The following is a 19,608-nucleotide window of genomic DNA, read 5'->3' on the forward strand; positions in this document are numbered from 1 at the left end:
CTGGGCAGCGGCTGCAGAGGTCTCTTATAATTTCTCCCATCGGGACCTTCTGACGAGAGCTCACATATACGGAGGCCACGCTGAGACTTCGGTTTCCCAGCCGCACTTGTACAGCAGTGACTTCTAAAGCACTGCTGCAAAGGTCTTGAACTGGTAGAACGCAATGTGGTATTTCCCGTCTCACATATAGCATGGCGCTTCCGTTCGGAAATGTCGGAATACTTTGATTTCCATGTGCGACATAACCAGCAATTGATCTGGAACTTGGAAGACCAGCCTCGGACAGGGCCAATATTGGCACAGGCATGTTGCGTAAGAAAAGAGACAGTTCAGGTAAGTGGCACGCAAGATCCGCACAGTTCCATTGCATAATAAGTGGCACCTGTGGACGAGATGGTAAACATTGTGTCCTGACCGCATCCATATTGCTTGGTGCTTTAAGAAGAGGCAGAGCTTACAATCACTGACTCGAGAGCCAGGACTACTTCGAGCATTTCCTTCATGGAGCTCGCCGGCATCTTCTCTATGTGTGATCGCAAGGCCTTGAAGAGAGCACGTAGCACCTGCTGACAGTCCTCCTGTTGATTGTTTTCGTCGCAGCGCGATTGGGGTCGCTGCAGTGCAGACGCATAACTTCGCTGCTCCGGTTGTTCAGCAGACTTCTTTTCCACGGGGCCTCTGTTCACCGATTGGACTGCTTTAGCCGGTCCGCTGCGCGATGGCACCACTGTGTCCTGGATTCCTGGAGAAGGCTTCAGGCTTGGAAAATCAGTTTCACTCTTTGAGCTCCATTGGATTTCGTCCGACTCTCTGTGACTTTCTGTCTTTTTCTTCGTCGTATTTTTCTCATCGTTTCCTGTTGGCGCCAAGATAAACGTTTTCTGACGCTTTATTGCTGCTGCACGCGTAGGACACTTGCTGTAACTAGCTGGATGGCAACCACTACAGTTTGCACATAGAAAGTTCTCGCTGCACGTGCATGTTTTGAAATCGTGCGGTCCTCCACATCTCTTACACCGCTGCTCACCACGGCAGTACTTGGCCACATGTCCATAGCGCTGACACTTGAAGCACCGAGGTGGTGTCTCAACGTAGTCAATGGTCTCGTGTCTTGTGAAGCCCAAGTTGATCTTCTCTGGACGGTCTGTATTCGGAGCGAACGTAAGAACCACGGAGCTGGTTCGCCTGGACTCCCAATCGGTTTCGGAAATTTTGACGCGTCGCGTGACTCTCCTTGCATGGTAAACACCTTGTGGTTTTAGGTATAGCAGCAGTTCCTCGTCAGTGTACCCCTTCGGTACTCCTCTAATAATGCACGTGTTTTGCAGGTACGAATTGGGCACTCTTGCTGATATTGCAGTCCCTGAGATTGACTTGCAGCTGAGAAGGGAATTCACATGCTCTTCTGTCTGTACATGTAGAAGCAGGGCTCCTTGAGCAGTAAATCGGCTCCTAACTGGCGATGTGCCAAGAATCTTTTCAATTTCCGTAGACAGAACAATGGGATTTACCTTTTTCAAGTCGGCTCCTTCTGTGGCAGGGGTAATAATCACTGGGATTCCGACGGTCCTCTTCTTGCGGTGACGCACAAGCCTGAAGCCTTCATCGTCCAGATCTGTGATGTCAGCTATGTCACAATCATCAATAAGCGTGGACTCGTCGTCTGTTTCTGTAGCCTTGTATCGCTTACAGCCACGGTTGCTCTCAGGGTCAGTCGGTGGCTTCTGGCCCGGTGTCAGGTCAGGCGTAGTCATGACGGAGCTCTCGCCGCTACCAGATCGGGCTCTTCTGCAGGCTCCTGTCGAAGCGACGGGAGGAGAAGGTCCCCCCGGCCTCCGGTAGGGAAGGTACCTTGGCGAGTCGTCCGACGTCTTCGACAAATCTATTTGACAAAACGTCGAAGAAATTCAAAAACACTCGGGAGCGAGACAGCAGTGCGACTGTGTCGAACCAAACTTCTTCTCGGCTTGGTTGGACCTCAAAGATTGTCCTATTATTTTTGATGCTTTTGCAGTTAACTAAATGTACGGACAATCTTTGAGGCTTGGTTGGACCTCAAAGATTGTCCGTACATTTAGTTAACTGCAAAAGCATCAAAAATAATAGGGACGATTTTGTCTCTATGGCTGCAACTGTGCAGCCGCACGTTGTACTAGACACCGAATCCTGCTTAGATAAGGGTATCTCGAACAGCGAAATATTTCCACCGGGGCTTACTGCCTACCGTAAGAATATAGACATCGGCACGGCGGAGGCGTTTTTATTTTAATAGCAAATGATTTGCCTAGTGAAGATCTTCATTTTAACAATGATGCAGAATCAGTATGGTGTCGAGTGCACGACTCAAAGGGCTACAATCTGGTATTTAAATTCTTCTACCACCCACCCAAAAGTAATGAAACCCTAATTCATAACCTGGCTGACATTTTATCAGTGATCTTTGATACTGCTTTTCTAGGCGGCGATTTTAACCTCGTAGATGTAACCTGGACTACTGATGGCCCAATAACTAACAAATAAAGAATCAATACAATTTTCCGCAACCTAATTATGTTAACTAATTTAACTCAATATAAGCTTGCCCCTACTAGACAACAGGCTGCATCAGATCTTGTCCTTTACAACGACCCCAACATTGTGATCAATGTCTCAACGCAACCTGGCCTCAGTGTGCACGACGCGGTCATTACAAATATAAAGATTTAAATTGTTCCAATACAGGTGGAATTACCCCCACAATAATTCTTATACGAGAAAGGAAATTTTGACACCATCCAGGCAGAATTAGTACCACACTTGCCAACCTTCCGGCGTCTGTCAGAGTGTAGTAATGCAGATCATTTATGGTCCACCCTTAGCAACAAAATGTTACAACTGCTAGACAGACATGTTCCTGTGAACTCTTGCGGAAAAAGAAGAAAAATAAACCATGCTTCATTCTCGAAGTCCATAGACTGATCCGGAAAGCTAGAAGCGCATACAAAAAGGCTGCGATAATAACGCTTCACTCAACCGCCAAAACTTAAGGAGTCCAAACTGGACGCTGAAACTGGAAGTAAAGATAGCGAAGCAATTATTTTTCCTCCAAGCAAACACAGACCTGAAAAAAAAAACCTAAAGCTTTTTCTAAATATATAAAAACATGTTGAACCGATGAAATTTCAGTTCCCACCCTAAAATCGAATGGCACTACTATAACGACAAACCCTGAAAAGGCGGAAGCGTTTAATGCATATTTCAAATCGATGTTTTCCGATGGACTAATGACTGACGTCAGTGCCTCTGACCATTGCATGCCTGAAATAAACACTGATATAGCTGATATTCACTGTATTCTGCGGGAATCGGACTCCCCCAAATCAATGGGTCTTGATAGAGTTCCATCCTGTATTCTAAACAAATGTCATGACATTATTGTATAATACCTTTTTTATTATATTATAACTCTCGTACAAGGCTACTCGGTTCCACAGGACTGGAAAATCGTGGCTGTTAATCCCATATTTCAATGAGGAGAAGAGAAGCTAGTGGAAAATTACAGGCATCTATTCTTTACTTCAGTATCCTGCAAGGTTTTGAGCTTATGTTATATAGTCAATTATTCAAATACCTTGAATCGATTAACTTTTTTACTGCCTCGCAGCATGGTTTTCGTAACGGTTACTCGTGCAAAACACAATAGTTCAATTCTAACACTTGGTAGGTAACTACGTAGATGCGCTATTCTTTGACTTTAAAAAAAGGCGTTTGACACAGTATCTCATCACTTGCTTAATATTAAGTTAACATCCTTGAACATACATAATAAAACCCGAAACTCAGTTTATAACTATATATATATAAACGATCGTAAACAGTACGTGGTTCTTAATACGTGTATTTCACACATTACTGCAACTTCAGGAATGCCCCAGGGCAGAGTTCTGTGGCCACTACTATTCCTTACATATATTAATAGCATTGTAGATGACATGGCGTCCACCTCGAAATTATTTCCAGACGACTGTGCTCTTTACAGAGCAATAAATTCACCATCAGATGTAACAATCTTTCAGAGGGACCGTGATGAAATAGCAAATCGATGTTTACACGCTGGCAAATGAATCTGAATATAAATGAGTGCAATCACGTCCATTTTTACAATAAAAGCAGAATCGAACCTCAAACACGGTACAAATCTGAAATCACAACAAGAAAAACTGTTTCAGAGTGCAAATATCCTGGCGTTTACTTCCCACCCAAACTCAAATGGAACGTACACAGTGTGAAGTTAGTATTTAAGGCAAGTAAAATGTTGTTTTTCATTCGCAGAAATTTCAAATCAGCGTATAAAGAAGTTAAAGAAACACTTTATTTTTTGCATGTCAGATCTATCCTTGATTGCGCCTTTATAATTTAGGACCCATATCAGGATTATTTGACTGAAGTATTAGATAAAATTTAAAATCAGGCTGCACTTTTCGCCTCCGATAATTACAACCCTTTCGAAGGTATTACTGAAACAAATGGAATGCTGTGCTGGGAAACGTTAATAACCAGAAGAAAAAATTTAAAACTGAAATTGTTCCAACATATTTTATACAATCAAACAGGCATTGATAGCCGCAACTACCGGTCGGAGCCGAGTTATGTCTCGATTCGACCACTCAAAGAAGGTGCGAGAATAGAGCTGTAATATACGCACCGTTTTACCAAATCCTTTTTTTCCACAAACTGTGACAAACATGAACTGGTTACCGGGGGATGTGTTTAAATATCTGATAACAATGATTTTTATTCCCGCCTGTGTTTGTGACAATGCATTACTGCTTTAATTTTGTTTTATTTTTCAATCGCGCTTGAAAGTGCTCACCTATTGCGTGCTCCCACCTTGATGTTACATTATTTTATACATTCTTTACTTATTCCTGTGAATGATTTGTTACATCTTTCTCTAACTGTGTCTCTAAATGCCTTCGAGGCGACGCAGGTACTTAGCACATAAATAAATAAATAAATAAATAAATAAATAGACCGTGGTACTTCAGATTATTTAGAAGTTGTAAATACTAGCATGCGACTCAATATCGAAGGTCGTTCTTTTACAATATTTGTATTCACTTCGATCTGAAAATTTTGCTCCTCAAACGTCCATCTGACAAGAAAGGGGAATTCATAAATTGAAAATCCATTCAGGTGTGGAACGATGTTGACAGATCGTTCAAACAGAAGTGTCACCTAGTTAGGATCATAACAATGAATAATAATAATAATATTTGGGGTTTTACGTGCCAAAACCACTTTCTGATTATGAGGCACGCCGTAGTGGAGGACTCCGGAAATTTAGACCACCTGGGGTTCTTTAACGTGCACCTAAATCTAAGCACACGGGTGTTTTCGCATTTCGCCCCCATCGAAATGCGGCCGCCGTGGCCGGGATTCGATCCCGCGACCTCGTGCTCAGCAGCCCCACACGATAGCCACTGAGCAACCACGGCGGGTATAACAATGATGAAGGCGGTATAGTGAGGAGAACCAATGAAATGACGAATAATACCTTCCGTTCTGTGTCTACCGGCGCGCTGCGACACGAAAGTGGCATATTTCTCAGCGGCCCTGGCAACAAACACTCTGCCGCAATCTGCTTAGGATTGAAACAGAGCAACGTCACAGTCACCTTGCTAGCGAAGGTATTCATTGGTCGCGCATGTATTTATAACCGTCATACACATAAAACTAAAACAGCAACATAAAGCTTTGCCGAAATGTATTCCATTACGCGAAAACCTTGCGAAATTTTCTGATGCGCAGTTTTTTTCTTCTAAAGAGCATTTCTCTTTTGATAACATAAATGTAAAGCGCCAGTTTCACTTATAGAGAAAGATGGCATTAAATTGCAGAGCCATCCAAGGCGAAGCAGCACTTTTATAACAGATTAAAGAAACTGAAATTCTACACCGGCTTCAAGTCTTTGCGAAGCCGCTGGTGCCAGGGTTGCCGAATCGAAATGCGCAGTACAAAGGCTTATGACGCAAAAGCATCGGATTGAGGAATCAGCTTTATTTCGTCGCTGTGACTTTTGCTGCTTCGGTGAAACATTCGTAGTTAAACAAATTCTTTCGTTACCGAAGTGAAGGTACTGTTTCTTTAATTGTTCGTCGAGATAAGCTGCAACCTCTGGAGTCTGCGAAATTTTTTTTAATAACGACGATTACGCTCATTTAATGTCCCAGTGCGCCAGAACTGCCAGTAAAGCTACAGCAGATGGCTTCGGATTAGTTATTGCCCAATGCAGTCCATTTATGCGGACCTCAGTCACAGGGCAAGGACATTTTCTTGCATTCTGGTTCGATCGATAACGCAGCCGGCACAGCCTGCAATACAGACTGAACACATATGCTTAGCAACACAGCGCCGATGGCCTCTGAGGTATCGCTATGTCAACGACTTTACGCTATATGCCACTATTTCAACTCAGAAGTTAAACAAACATGCATGCTATATCAGAAGCAGTGGTGTTCATTACCTGATTGTGCTAGTGGGATGTTTTGCAACTCATTAAAGTGCTCTCATAGATATAGAAGGCGCCGCTGCGTGCTCCAAAATAAGTGCGGCTTCTTAGCAACCGTGTAATTGGCTTATAGTGCGTCGTAATGTTTTCTTCGACCGCTTCCCTGTGAATATAATTTAGCTACAGCATTATTTATTGCAGCGCCATCAAGTTCTTCAGCTCTGTATTGCATGACGTTCCCGACCTATGCTGAAACAGCAAACAGAACGCTTTGGGTTATTCAGAGCCGTGCCGCCAGATTCACGCTTCTGACTGCGTTTATCACAGAGCATCACCGCAATAAAATCTCAGTTGCGTCTCCGCCATTAGCTTCCCATACTATAATTTTCAGACTACCCTTTTTTGAACAATCACTGCTGCTCTTTTTATTCGCTACCGCTTAGCAATGCTCTCGGCGCTGATCAAGCACTTGAATATTTCAAGAACGCCTCGGCCCGGTCCGCAGTTCAGTGTTGTTGTGGAGATCGGTAAATAATCCCGTCATGCCAAAACAGAAACAAAAATGAATACCTGGCTGCACGGATGCCGTTTAGAGCTGAAGACTGACAAACAAGGTTTACATAATGCATCCTGTACCTATTATTACTGAATGCATTCACGATTTTCCGGTAAACAAAACACGACAGGGACCGCGCAGTAGACGCTGACCTACGTAAACAAGCTCGACTCGGGCGCAAACGACCGCGTGCTCATGACAGGATAACGGCACCCCGGAGGGCAGCAAATCAATAGCAATGACAATGGCAGGCGTGAAACTGGGGAAATGGTAAATAGTGCGCGGGGTGACGTTTCCTGGTATTGCAGGGAAACGAGGCTTTCAACAGAGCGGACGCGACGCGAGCCTTAAACTACGCAGGCAGTAGAAGGCGAACAATATGCCCTAAGGCAAGTTTTCATCGTAATCAGAAAAAAAAAAGCGGCGGGAGGGGCGAAGTGCAGGGCAGAAACCGAGCCATTGTTTTCCACCGAGAAAACTATTTACCCTACACCCTTGGGCGAGCCCAGCAGCGTTGATGCCTGCAGCGGGGAGACCCACTATCATCAGAGAGAAGTCGCACAAAGAAAAAACTAGGCAATGTAATGGGCTCATTTCTCGTAAACACATTGTTTGCTCACAGCTAAGAATCACAAAGCAAAGCCTGAACTGATAAAACATTAGATAATAGAGAAAAGGTGTTAGGTCTCGTTGTTTCTGTAGAATCAGCAAATAAAGAAGGTAATAAACAATCTCATTGTTTGACCACAGCAACAAAGCTTGCAGCAAATGCCCAAATGTCCGGCCACACTTCCGCGTAGGTGAAAAAAAAAAGGGAGCGGGTCTTCTCGACAACTCGTCCTTTGCCCACGGGTGAAGAGGGACAGTAGTATTGATTACCGGTCGGCAAGGATGAAAAAAAAACACTGAAATATATAAAGAATGCAGCAAAGTAGAGGAAGCGCTCGTTCTTTTTTCTTGAAAAAAATTGCCAAATGGAACTGGTGTGCAGTAAGCTAAAAATGTCTGTTCAATAAGATTATGGCGCGAAGGCATCCACGAGAGCATGTACTTGGTGCTTATCGTTAAGGTAAAATGACACGCTTTATGGTAATGGCTAGCGTGACGCAAAAGCTTTGCAATACCTTTGAACAGTTCTTTGTTTGCAGAGCAGTAGGATGTTTATACAACAAAATGGAGTAAAACGTCGCTATGAAGTGGGAAAACGAAAACACTCCATTATATCCTTTGGTTATAGAAATCTGGGAGAAAGAAACATAGCTCTGACCCCCTGATAAACAGGGAAAAAATAACCTCAGTCAGCTCTCTAACACGGACATATGCGACAAATTGCAGCTGGGGAGAAGACTGACTTTGTCATAGCATGAAGAATTATTATTAGTGCGTGGGTGAATGAAACATGCCCATTTACCAATTTTTTTTTTCGCCGCGCCTCCAATTGCACAAGAGGAAACCGCGGAGGTGCTGTATCATGCTTTGTTGGCACGGGTGCTCTCATTACAGAGCATAATTATTTAATCTTTCTGTGATTGAGGTACTTGCTTTATTTCTCTGATCTTAGCGCCATTAGGACGTTGTGTCATATATATATATATATATATATATATATATATATATATATATATATATATATATATAGCGCGATATTGCGCGGACTGACGATTACTAAGAGCGCTTATTTCTGTAGCTTTGTTACCATTTATGGTGGTAAAGTACCTACTTTGACTTGGACTGCTCTTTAAATGCGTAAGCATTTCTATGCCTACCCAAGGAGAAATTTGTCCGTCACCTAAGAGAATGAACGGCTCACGCCCCCGTTTGTGTCAATGAATGAAATGGTATCTGACAGAAAGCAAATAATCTCAGGAGTACCACAGGGTAGCATAGCCACAGGGAAGCGTACGTTGTTATGAAATGTGCTGTCATTCGATGCCGAGGTGAAGTATGTTAACGCACGATGCCCTACGTCGGACAGTAACTAATGTGTTTATGGTTTTGTCAAGGTTTATGGCAATGTTGTGCTTAATATGATGGTTTCGTAAAAGTGTACGACCATGTGAACAGGACTTGTGTGCCTGTTCTGTTGCCTTTGCCAGCGTGGGGGCGAAGGACTCCCTCAAGCCATCCTTGAATGGCTTTTCCCTTCGTCTCCCATCACATGTATATGTGATAAACCAATAAAGAATCAATCAATCAATCAATCATTCATTCAATCAATCAATTAATCAATCAATCAATCAATCAATCAATCAAGCAAGCAAGCAAGCAAGCAATCAATCAATGGCTCATACCCACGTAAGCCAGAGGCTGAAAGTTCTCAGCAAAGTGAAACGAACAGTGTAGGCATTCATTGAAATCACCCATACAACACATAAAATGGCATACGTTTTAATAAAGAACAAGCTCAAAACAAGCATTCGAACCATTAATAAAGCATTGAATGCCTCACTCAACAAAACTAACCCTGTCTAATCATGTTCACTATCGAATATGTGAAGCGAATGTTCGATAAGGTGATAACGACCGATAAGGATTGATAAGATTTTACACTGGTCGGATAAAGTTCCATAACATTGATAATGACACAGGGCTGCATGGGGATGGGCAAATGGCACAATGCTCACGCATACACACACAACTACCGGAAGAATTTCTGCGTGACTTTTAAAGCGAAGCTTTCTTTGCCTCTTCCTTCGACTTTCCCACTGCTGCTGCTGTTGTGGGCTGCTGTGACGCACACCTCGTCGGGGGTTGGTTGAGAGCGTGTATATAGATGACGGCGCGAGTAAGAGAGAAAAGGCGACGGGAGAAACTCGTGTTCACCCCACCGCGTCGAATGTGCACAATGCCCGCTGGAGCTCCGTGGGAGTCGCCACATTAGCCGCTTGACAGCTGTCATTATCCATGACTCCCCTCAGAAGCATTGCAGATACTGCAGCGCTGCCCTTTCTACCAACGTGCGAGGCCAGAGGGGACGCAGATAGAACCAACGCCACCTAGACTGGCTCGAGGCCGGAGGGCTGCCTCCGTGACGTCAGCCGGACGGGGCCGGCTCCAGCGGAAGAGTAGGAACGCTTCAGCACAAGTCCGCATAATAGTTGTGCGCCTGGCTGACTTCTTTTTCGGCTACGCTCTGAATAAAATTAGGCAGAAAGAGGAAATAGAGAGACAGGTGTTTTCTACACGCGCCGGCGTTCTATTCATTTATTCGTTTGAGTTTCCAGCTTCCAATTTTTAGCCTTGTTGTCCGGGTCAGGCACCTTGTCATTCAATCGCCGGCAGAATTTTTTTAGAATGTCTGTGCTGCGCCACAGCACATATTTCAGCACCAACTCACTCGCGTGTCCCTTTTCACAGACGTCAAAGTCTGAAGGCTCCTCATCGCTGAGCAGTTGGAGTGTCAGTTCCGTGGCTATTTGGCGCTGGTTTTGGACATTTAGAAATTCCGCGCGCTTGGAAAGCTCTTCCACGACAACGTAAATGTGAGCCACAGAATTCACAGCTGGCATTGCTGGTTAAAGCAGCCCTCTCCTGTCGATCTCTTTTACAAGTCCGTACATGTGATTTTCGGGCGAAACTGCGACAGTCTTGTCAATCATAAAGAGCTATTTGCCTTTGTCACATTTCAACCTCTTCAAAGCGATGTGCACCGAGTAACCAGCAACACATGCAATGACTGCAACGGCATCTTTCAGTTTCGACAGCGCCTGTTCGGTCACAACAATGTTGAATTTTCCGCTTGGCACGGCTACTTGGATTTGCAGTTCTTCCCAGCTTTGATTTTTCTCGTTGCCGATTGCAGGTACCACACTCATTTGTAGAAGTGTGCTGTGTAGTCATCACTCATTTTCACACTCATAGATTTGTCTTACGGGCAAATGATACTGCGAGCCAGCCAGCGGCAGGTAACATCCAAAGCGGTCTTTTAGAAGGTTGTTCTGGAGCTTCCCAAGAAGCACGAAGGACATCTTGAGCTCCTCAAAGTTCTGGCAATTTCAATAAATGCTCGAGTCATCTGGATCAGAGCGCCATGTGTCTCATCAGACGACTTACAGGCATCCGCCCTCATTTTCTTCCATTCTTCCAACCAGTCGAAGAAAGCGCTCAAAAAGGAAACCATGAAGTCGAATGGAGAAGGGTAGACGGGCTTTTGACAGTCATCCTTTAGTGTGAGTACTTTGAAAGGTGTCTTGACATTGACACCTTTCCACCACCTTACTGTTATTTTTATGAAACGCAGTTTCTTCGTGGTGTTTTAAGTTGTGCTTGGCTCCAATCACTCGAAGTGCATTCGGTCCGGACTCACTGAATATCTGCAAAGCAGGTTTAACATACTGTTTCTCAATGCTTGTTCGAGAAACAACTTTACTGGGCAAAGTGTAGCCGTACCGGAGTAAGAGCTTGTTCTCTAAATTATAAGCGTCTTCGATTCTCTTAAAATGCGCATAATGCATACGCCACTCGCCCGTTGTGCTTGGCTCAAACTCAGGGAACCAGAAATACTTGTCATGTTGCTTTAACCAGTTGCTGCGCAAGCACTACAGTAAGTGCACTGTATCAATGAGAAAGAACAATGGCCGGTGGGGATCTGATGGGTGCGGAAACACTAAATAATTTTATGGGGCCTTGGTCACAGAGTATTTAAAAGGCATCATCACGCTTCGATTTACAGGGTTGCTGTCAGTCACAATGCACATGACTTTGTATCCAATATTATCTAAGCCGCGAATGACGTCTCCCAATACCTTGTGCAGAAATTCCCCATTAGCCTTATGCATGGGTACAATGTGTGCTAGCTCGTTAAACTTGCACGTGAGGCTGCACCATAAATGCAAATACAAAACTTGCACCATAAATACAAATGCACTGTTAGCTGTTTCTGCGCTGTTTAATGCGATACCAGCGATCTTGCCTCCCTTGAAGTCAAAAAAGGGGTTTAGGTGAATTTCATCTACCATCAAAGTCACGTAGATTTGCTGCTTATTCAAGTCGGATATTTTCTTGGCCATGTAGCGGAGGAATGTACCGCATTGATGCTCCAATTTGCGATTCATCCCGAACGATGAACATGTTGACCGAATGGTCCTTGGGTGCGGCATGATTATGCTCCCGTGACTGCACATGTACTTGTATGCATGGGGCGATATTGTAAAAAGTATACAGCAGTACACCATGAAGTCAACAGAGTAGCGGCGTCGTTCCTTTTTTGCTGACATCAGCTGCACTTCCTCGGTGAGCAGTTGAATAGCTGCGAAGTTATTGCTTTCTTTTGTTTCACATATTTTGCTAAGAAGAGAAACGACAGTCTCGCAGATGTCCATATCTGAGTTTTCAGAACTTGAACTAAACGGCCCTGTCGAACCCCTCGACTGCCTCAAGCAGCCGTCCTTTGCTGTCTACCGCCGAAGGAAATAGCAGTTTAGAGCGGAGCCACTTCATATAGTGCTTTTGCGAGAGAGAGAGAGAGAATGAAGAGGAAAGGCAGGGAGGTTAACCAGATATGAGTCTCCGGTTTGCTACCCTACACTGGGGATGGGGGATCGGGGTTAGAAAGATGAGAGAGAGGAAAACGCTAAAAAAAAGGAAAAAAAAACGCACACATGGAGGCACAATCACAAAAGGCGTTCCAGTTAAAGTCGTTCACTCAGGCCGGTAGATCGCAAAAAGCGCAATAGCGCTTGCACGGCCTTCTTCTGTGATGGTAGGTCCTTTCGATGTTGTAGAATTCTTTTTTCGGATAGCGCTTGGTCGTCCAGTTTGTCAAGTTCGTGGCGAAGGCATGCCCTCTGTGTACTGTACTGCGGGCAGACACACAGAATATGGCCAATTGATTCTTCATGGCCGCAGTGGTCACAGGTTGGGCTGTCGGTCATCCCTATGCGGAATGCATAGGCTTTGGTAAAGGCAACGCCCAACCAAAGTCGACATAAAAGCGTGGCGTCTCTACGGCGAAGCTGTGATGGCGCTCGAAGACTTAATGTTGGATCAAGTGAGTACAGTCGCGTGTTTCTTAAATGTGGCTCATTCCATTGCGACGCGGTGCACTGCCGAGCAAGTAGGCGGAGCTTCCGTGCTGCGTCAGTTCTAGAAAGAGGAATTGGGACGTGGCGCTCCTCAGTATGGGCTGAGCGGGCAGCGTGATCCGCCCATTCATTGCCGATAATCCCGCAGTGACTTGGAAGCCACTGAAAGGTTATCTCATGGCCTGCTTCACTTATATGTTGCAAAGTCTCTGTAATATGGAATATTAGTTGTTCGAGTGGTCCACGTCGTAAAGGTGACAGTAGAGACTGCAGTGCCGCCTTCGAATCGCAGAATATTGTCCATTTATGTGGTGGTTCATCACCAATGTGATGAAGGGCAGTAAAGAGCGCTGCGAGCTCTGCTGCCGTCGATGTTGTCGCGTGGGTCGTCTTAAACTTGATTGTTGTAGCTTTCGCTGGTATGACGATTGCCGCCGCGGTGCTACTTGGAAGGACAGATCCATCAGTGTAAATATGCGTAGAATCACGGTAGTTCTCGTACAAATGTAGTAGCGTGAGCTGTCTAAGGGCTGGCGATGATAGATCAGCTTTTTTCGAGATACCAGGTATTGTGAGGTTGATTTTTGGCTGAGCGAGGCACCAAGGAGGAATCGAAGGTCTCGCAGCCGGGGTAAAACAAGCTGGCAATGATTCATCATATGCGGTTATCGTCCGGCTGAAAGATGTGTGTGGTCTGTCCGCTGTTAGGGAGGCCAAGTGGTGACGAGGAGTCCTGGTCAGATGCCTTATATGGGTCCTGAGTACTTCAATTTCAATGTGGGTCTTGACAAGGTGATCTCCAGCGATTGCTATCGTAGCCACTGTTGAAGCACTCTGAGCCAGGCCTAGACAGATCCGGAGCACTTGACCCTGAAGGCTTTGTATTGTGCGTAGATTTGTTTTACCAGTGTTGTTTATTGCTGGCAAGCTGTATCGCAGAAATCCTAGGAAAAGCACCCTGTACAGTTGCAACATCGCATTTGGCGACATTCCCCAGGTCTTGCCAGCGAAAAACTTGAACAGGTGGCAGATGCCTGTCAACCGTTTTTTCATGTATGATACGTGTGGGCTCCATGACAAGTCCCTGTCGATTATGACACCTAGGAACTTGTACGATCGGACCCGTCGTATAATTTGGCCATTTATCGTTACACTGTAGTTTGCCATGGGTTTGCGCGTAAATGGCACTAGTGCGCATTTCTCTGAGGAAATTTCCAGGCCTCGATTACGAAGGTAGAGAACAGTTTGTGTGGCGGCTCTCTGAATTCTCGCTCGCAAATGTAGGCGTGTTACTGCAGACGTCCATATGCAGATGTCATCCGCGTACATTGATAGCCTGACTGTAGTTGGCACGTGCTCAAGGAGAGCAATTAGTGTTAGATTAAATAACACAGGGCTAAGTACACCGCCCTGGGGGACGCCACGGTAGCTATAATGTAGACAAGTATGGCCTTCTTCGGTGCTTACAAAAAAGGATCGCATGGATAAATAACTCCGTATCCATTTAAACATCTGACCACCCACTCCTACCTCTGCGAGAGCAGAGAGGATGGCCTCATGCGTAACGTTGTCATACGCCCCTTTAACGTCGAGGAATAAAGACGCGGAGAGACGCTTACGGCATTTCTCATGTTGAATGTAGGTGACCAGGTCGACGACGTTATCGATCGATGATCGACCGCGTCGGAAGCCCGCCATGGCATCTGGGTAGGTGTTGTGGTACTCCAAGTACCACTCCAGGCGTCCTAGGACCATCCTCTCCATTACTTTGCCCACACAGCTCGCCAACGCGATCGGGCGATATGATGAGAGCTCCAACGGCGACTTGCCAGGCTTCAGCAGTGGAACAAGGCGACTTGTCTTCCAGGTTGCTGGTAGTGTGCCATTTCTCCAAGATTCATTGTAAACCTCAAGAAGAACACCTCTCGCTCGCTCCCCCAGGTGACACAGAGCTCGGTAGGAAATTCCGTCAGGGCCTGGCGCTGATGTGCGGCTACACAAAGCTAATGCTGCCTTAAGTTCGTGGATCGAGAATGGTAGATCCAACCGGTGATCACGTGGTGGCGGACAGCTGATCGAAGGCGATGGAATGTTGGTAGCTGTGAGTTGGCCGGATAATCTGGCGCAGAAATCCTCTGCCACGTCAATCTCCGATCTCTTTTGAGAGAGGGCAAGTGCCTTGAATGGGAATCGCTGTACGGGAAGTGTCCGCAGTCCGCGCACCGTTCTCCATAGTTGCGATAAAGGCTTGCGTGGATCTAGCGACTCACAGAAGGCAGCCCAACGTTGCGATTCGAGCTTGTCTAACCGGCGCTGTATCTTCTTTTGCGTGCGCCTGGCGGTCCGTAGATCGTCCATTGTTTTCGTACGTCGGTACCTTCGTTCAGCACGTCGTCGGATTGCTCGAAGTCTTTCCAGTTCCACGTCAAAATCGTTCAGTTTCGAAGAGCATGTGAGAGTGCGCATAGTGTCTTGCACCGCGCTCTTAATTGCCTCTTCCAAGTCGAAAGATGGATTGGCGTCGCAGTGTTCTTCCATTATAGACTGAAATTTAGGCCAGTCCACTCTTTGGATCGTATCCCGTATTTTGGAAGGGGACAATCCTCTGATCTTGATGTACGTGGGGATATGGTCACTTCCGTGCGTCTCTATGTCCGCAAACCACCCTGCACGTCTGACAAGGCTTCGTGAGACGAAAGCCAAGTCAAGACAGCTGCTGTAGGTGGAGCCACGTAAGAAGGTAGGACTTCCATCATTCAGCAGCCAAAGTTCATTACTGGAGGCGAAAGATACCAGAGCTCTGCCTCTTGCGTTGATCATCGGACTTCCCCAGAGTGTATGATGGGCGTTGAAATCTCCAATGATGACCCAGGGATTGGAGGTTGAGGAAAGGATGTCTTGCAGTCTTTTGTAATCAAATCGACTTGACGGAGATAGGTAGGCGCCCACAAAAGTAAAGGCCAAATTCTTTTTCCTTACGTTTAGGCATATATATTGATTATTGTCATTAGGTGGTACAGGCTCACGAGTGTAGGTGAGGTCACGGCGAATACACACCAAAACCTTACTGTTTTCTCAAACAGTTGACGACATAAATAATTCATATCCAGAAAGCCTGATTGTGTTCGTTAAGTTCGGCTCGCAAATGACGATAATGGGAAACATATTGGCGTACACGAAGCGACGGAAATCCGAAAGGCGCGCTCTGAGTCCGCGCGCATTCCACTGGAAAATAGCTGCTTGTCGGACCTCTTCCCTAAAAGACCGTGGCTGTGGAGCCATGATCTACTCAAGGGTTGCAAGCACCGGACTCAGAGCATCCAGTACTTGAAGCGCACTTCTGGCAGACGGTGTGTGCATGTTGCTTAGCAGCACGCGAATGGCATTCATTAAAGGCCTAATAAGTGCTATCACTTGCTCATCTGTTTTCCGCGACTCCTCGGATACAGCACCTTGCTGCACTGGTGGCGGCTTCTGCTGCGGCTCCTCTGGCGGTCGTGTACGTGGAAGTGGCGGCCATTCCTTTGTGGAGAGAGATCTGGCAGTTTTCTCCCTTCCAACATTGGTGTTCGGAGGGCTGGAAACTTTCGCTGGTGATGCTGCTTGACGAGTTGACTGTTCCTGAAAACTTGATGTTTTCCGTCGTGAAGACCTTCGACGGTGACGTCGTCTTCGCCGTACTTTCACAGCAGCCTCTTTGTGGGTAGAGTTGTCTCTCACCATTTGTTTAAGAATGGTGATCTCTTTCTTGATCTGAGGACAGTCTTTGGAGGAGGCGCAGTGATCACCCTGACAGTTAGGACACTTCAACTTGATTGCGCTGCAGTTGTCTTCTGAGTGGGGTTGGGCACATCGAGGGCACACGGCCGAATTTCTGCAGACACCCTTCACATGGCCTATCTTCTGACAATTGTAGCATTGCATTGGTCTTGGAATAAATGGCCGAACCTGATGGCGAAAGTGGCCGACCTTCACGTAGGGTGGAAGGCAGTCGCCTTTGAACGTTAGTCTCACACAACGTGTGTTGCCGAGGCGACAAACATGTACAATGACGTTGCGTTCACTTGCTGGTTTTATAAGAACTGGGAGGTCTGCATTAGGAATTTCATTGTCAATGTCATAGATGACTCCTGTTATTCTGGCACCATTCGTTGGCATGATGGATCGGACCTTGATGTTTCCCAGCTGCGTTACATGTTGTAGTATGGTCAGCGCGCTCGGGTTCATCACATCAATTGCCAGGATGTTTCGCCTAGTGTTTATCCTGACATCCTCAATCTCGTTTGGCACAGTGTTTTCGAGATACACGGAGAGTGCTTGCCTGTTGAGGACGCGCAGGTTGTCGGTAGCGTTCTGTGGCACAAACAGGATGGAGTGAGGCCATCGTTGAGGCGCTGTTTTCACAGTGTTCGAGCTGGACGCCGAAGATGAGTTGATAATTCTTCGTTTGGCCTTGCGGTACTGGACAAGTCGAAAGCTGTCTTCCGAGGACTCGTCACCTGATGCGGAGTACAGCTCTGTGTCCTCGCTACCACTCGATGTATTTCCTCGCTTCCTCGAACCGATGTCCGCGGGTGAACGGGAACCGGGAGGATCCTCGGGGTGTTGCACATCCATCACCGCGATGGAGGGGGCGGTAGACCCCACAGGTGCAGTGAGAAGTCCAGAAAAGCACAGAGACGGGCGAGATGTGTTCCGCAAGAGAAGCACTTCGTCTTCCTCCCAACGACATTTACGACATTTGCGACATTTACTGTTAGAGTAAGGCCTGCTTTCATAGCAACAGAGTATTTAATCCAAGGAGCCTCATCGTTACAAATGTGAGCCAAAATGACGTCTTCATGGCATTCGATGACATGCCAAAATGTCAGCTACTTGCCTCGAACGAAGTTTGCCAATCCTTTCAAATCACAAAGCTTGTTTGCTTCGTCCTCATTCTGGGCAGTGATAATTGGCTCCGCAAGGTGTTTCTCTAAGGCTGCAGAGTCTAAGCGCATTCGCTTGCTCTCTGGGTCCTCTCGTCTAGTCCCTTTTTTGGACAGGTAGCTTGGGCAATCGGGAAATACCGTCGGTACGGCATCAGGTCGAAGCCGCAAACGTGAGAGCGACGCTGTCACTGTGCGGCCGGTGGCTTCGTCAATATAGCTTGTTTCTCGAACGATGTCTTCGGCTTTAAAATGACGCTCTCACACCTGGACAAAATAAATATATCCTCGCTGAAGTGCGGTTACATGACATCGCGGGCTATGCGTGACGCATTTAGCCTTTACGTGCCACAAAGGAGTTGTAAGCAAGGCTTGCAAACTAACGGTAGAAGCAACCTGCTCAGAAAATAATAAACACTGAAAATTTCTTACCCTGCAGTTGGCTGCCACGACCAGATTTTCACGTGGAATGACACCTATCAACGCTTTTCTTACTTCGTCTATTTTAGGGAACGAGAAGACGTGCACCTTGGAGCGTGTTTCGTAACTGCCATCGCACCGCGGCACACAACACTTTCCAGGCATTTCGCAGTTTCTTCTAATTCTGCACAACCATGTTCTGCACACACAACACGCGATATATATATATATATATATATATCAAAACGTTTATTTAAAAGAAAAAAAATGCAGAAAGCGAGTGGGTGGGGCCCCTAGTCCAGGGCCCCACTGGCTTGAGCGGTCCGCCGTGCTTGGTCGAGAAGCGCTAGTTGCATCTCCCGATCCTCGCTGGCGAGCCAAGTCTCCCACTGCTCCCTTCCGGAAAGTTTGCCGGCTATTTTTGGTGTATTAATCTTGTGTGGCCTGTTCTGGCAGTCCCACGTAATGTGGGCGAGAGTTGGCCGGCCTCCGCACCAAGGACAGCGAGCGCTGAACAGCGTTGGGTAATGGCATTTTTCAAATAAAGGTTTGGAAATGTGTGCGTCTGTATTCGGCGCCAGTCATAAGAGTCCTGCCTGGATATGTCAGGGTGTGGTGGACTGTACTTTCTTCGCTCGCGCCGCTGGTGCTCAAGGATGTCTCGTGGTAAAAAGGGGTTTTCGTCAGAGTGGTCGGCCGCTCGGTTGACAAAAGCACGAGCTGCGCCGTCCGCTCTCTCATTGCCCTCGAGTCCTGCGTGACCCGGGCACCAGATGATCAACCCCGATGTCAGTCACCGTTGCCGATTCACGCACAGGAATAGAGATTCAAGGAAATAACCACATTTTGCAGCGACCACGTGCCTTTGACGCCACCGCGGACGCACGCACAAGCATGCCATTACTGCCGCCGCCGCGCCGGTGAAGGCGAGTCGTGAATCACGTGGCCGCAGGAGCACCCCGGCCTGGAAGAATTTCCTCTTGGTGGCGTCGATAGAACTGTAGATAGAATAAGAAGCAGAGGGAGACGAGGCAGTTCCAATATAAGTGAGGGGAGAGGTGAAGTGAGAAGTCGAGAAAACCCCACTACTATACGAAAGCGGTTGCGGGGAAACAGGATAGGCTTAAGTTCAAGGTACGGTACAGTACGTTTCTGCAGTTTCTGAAAACTAAACGCCGTGGAAATATGTCAAGC

General features: G+C 46.4%; 1 protein-coding gene across 1 annotated transcript in view; it reads right to left on the reverse strand.

Moving 5' to 3' along the window:
• The window catches only part of LOC135918658 (uncharacterized), a 130,392-nt gene extending 111,764 nt beyond the window's left edge, over positions 1-18,628 (reverse strand). Inside the window, exon 1 of the mRNA XM_065452309.1 lies at positions 18,427-18,628. Within this exon, the coding sequence (XP_065308381.1) occupies positions 18,427-18,579 (153 nt within the window). The 5' untranslated portion in view covers positions 18,580-18,628. The remainder of the gene's footprint in view (positions 1-18,426) is intronic.
• Positions 18,629-19,608: the final 980 nt, after the last annotated feature.

Source organism: Dermacentor albipictus, chromosome 2 (assembly GCF_038994185.2).
Source record: "Dermacentor albipictus isolate Rhodes 1998 colony chromosome 2, USDA_Dalb.pri_finalv2, whole genome shotgun sequence".
In the NCBI taxonomy this organism is placed as follows: Eukaryota; Metazoa; Arthropoda; class Arachnida; order Ixodida; family Ixodidae; genus Dermacentor; species Dermacentor albipictus.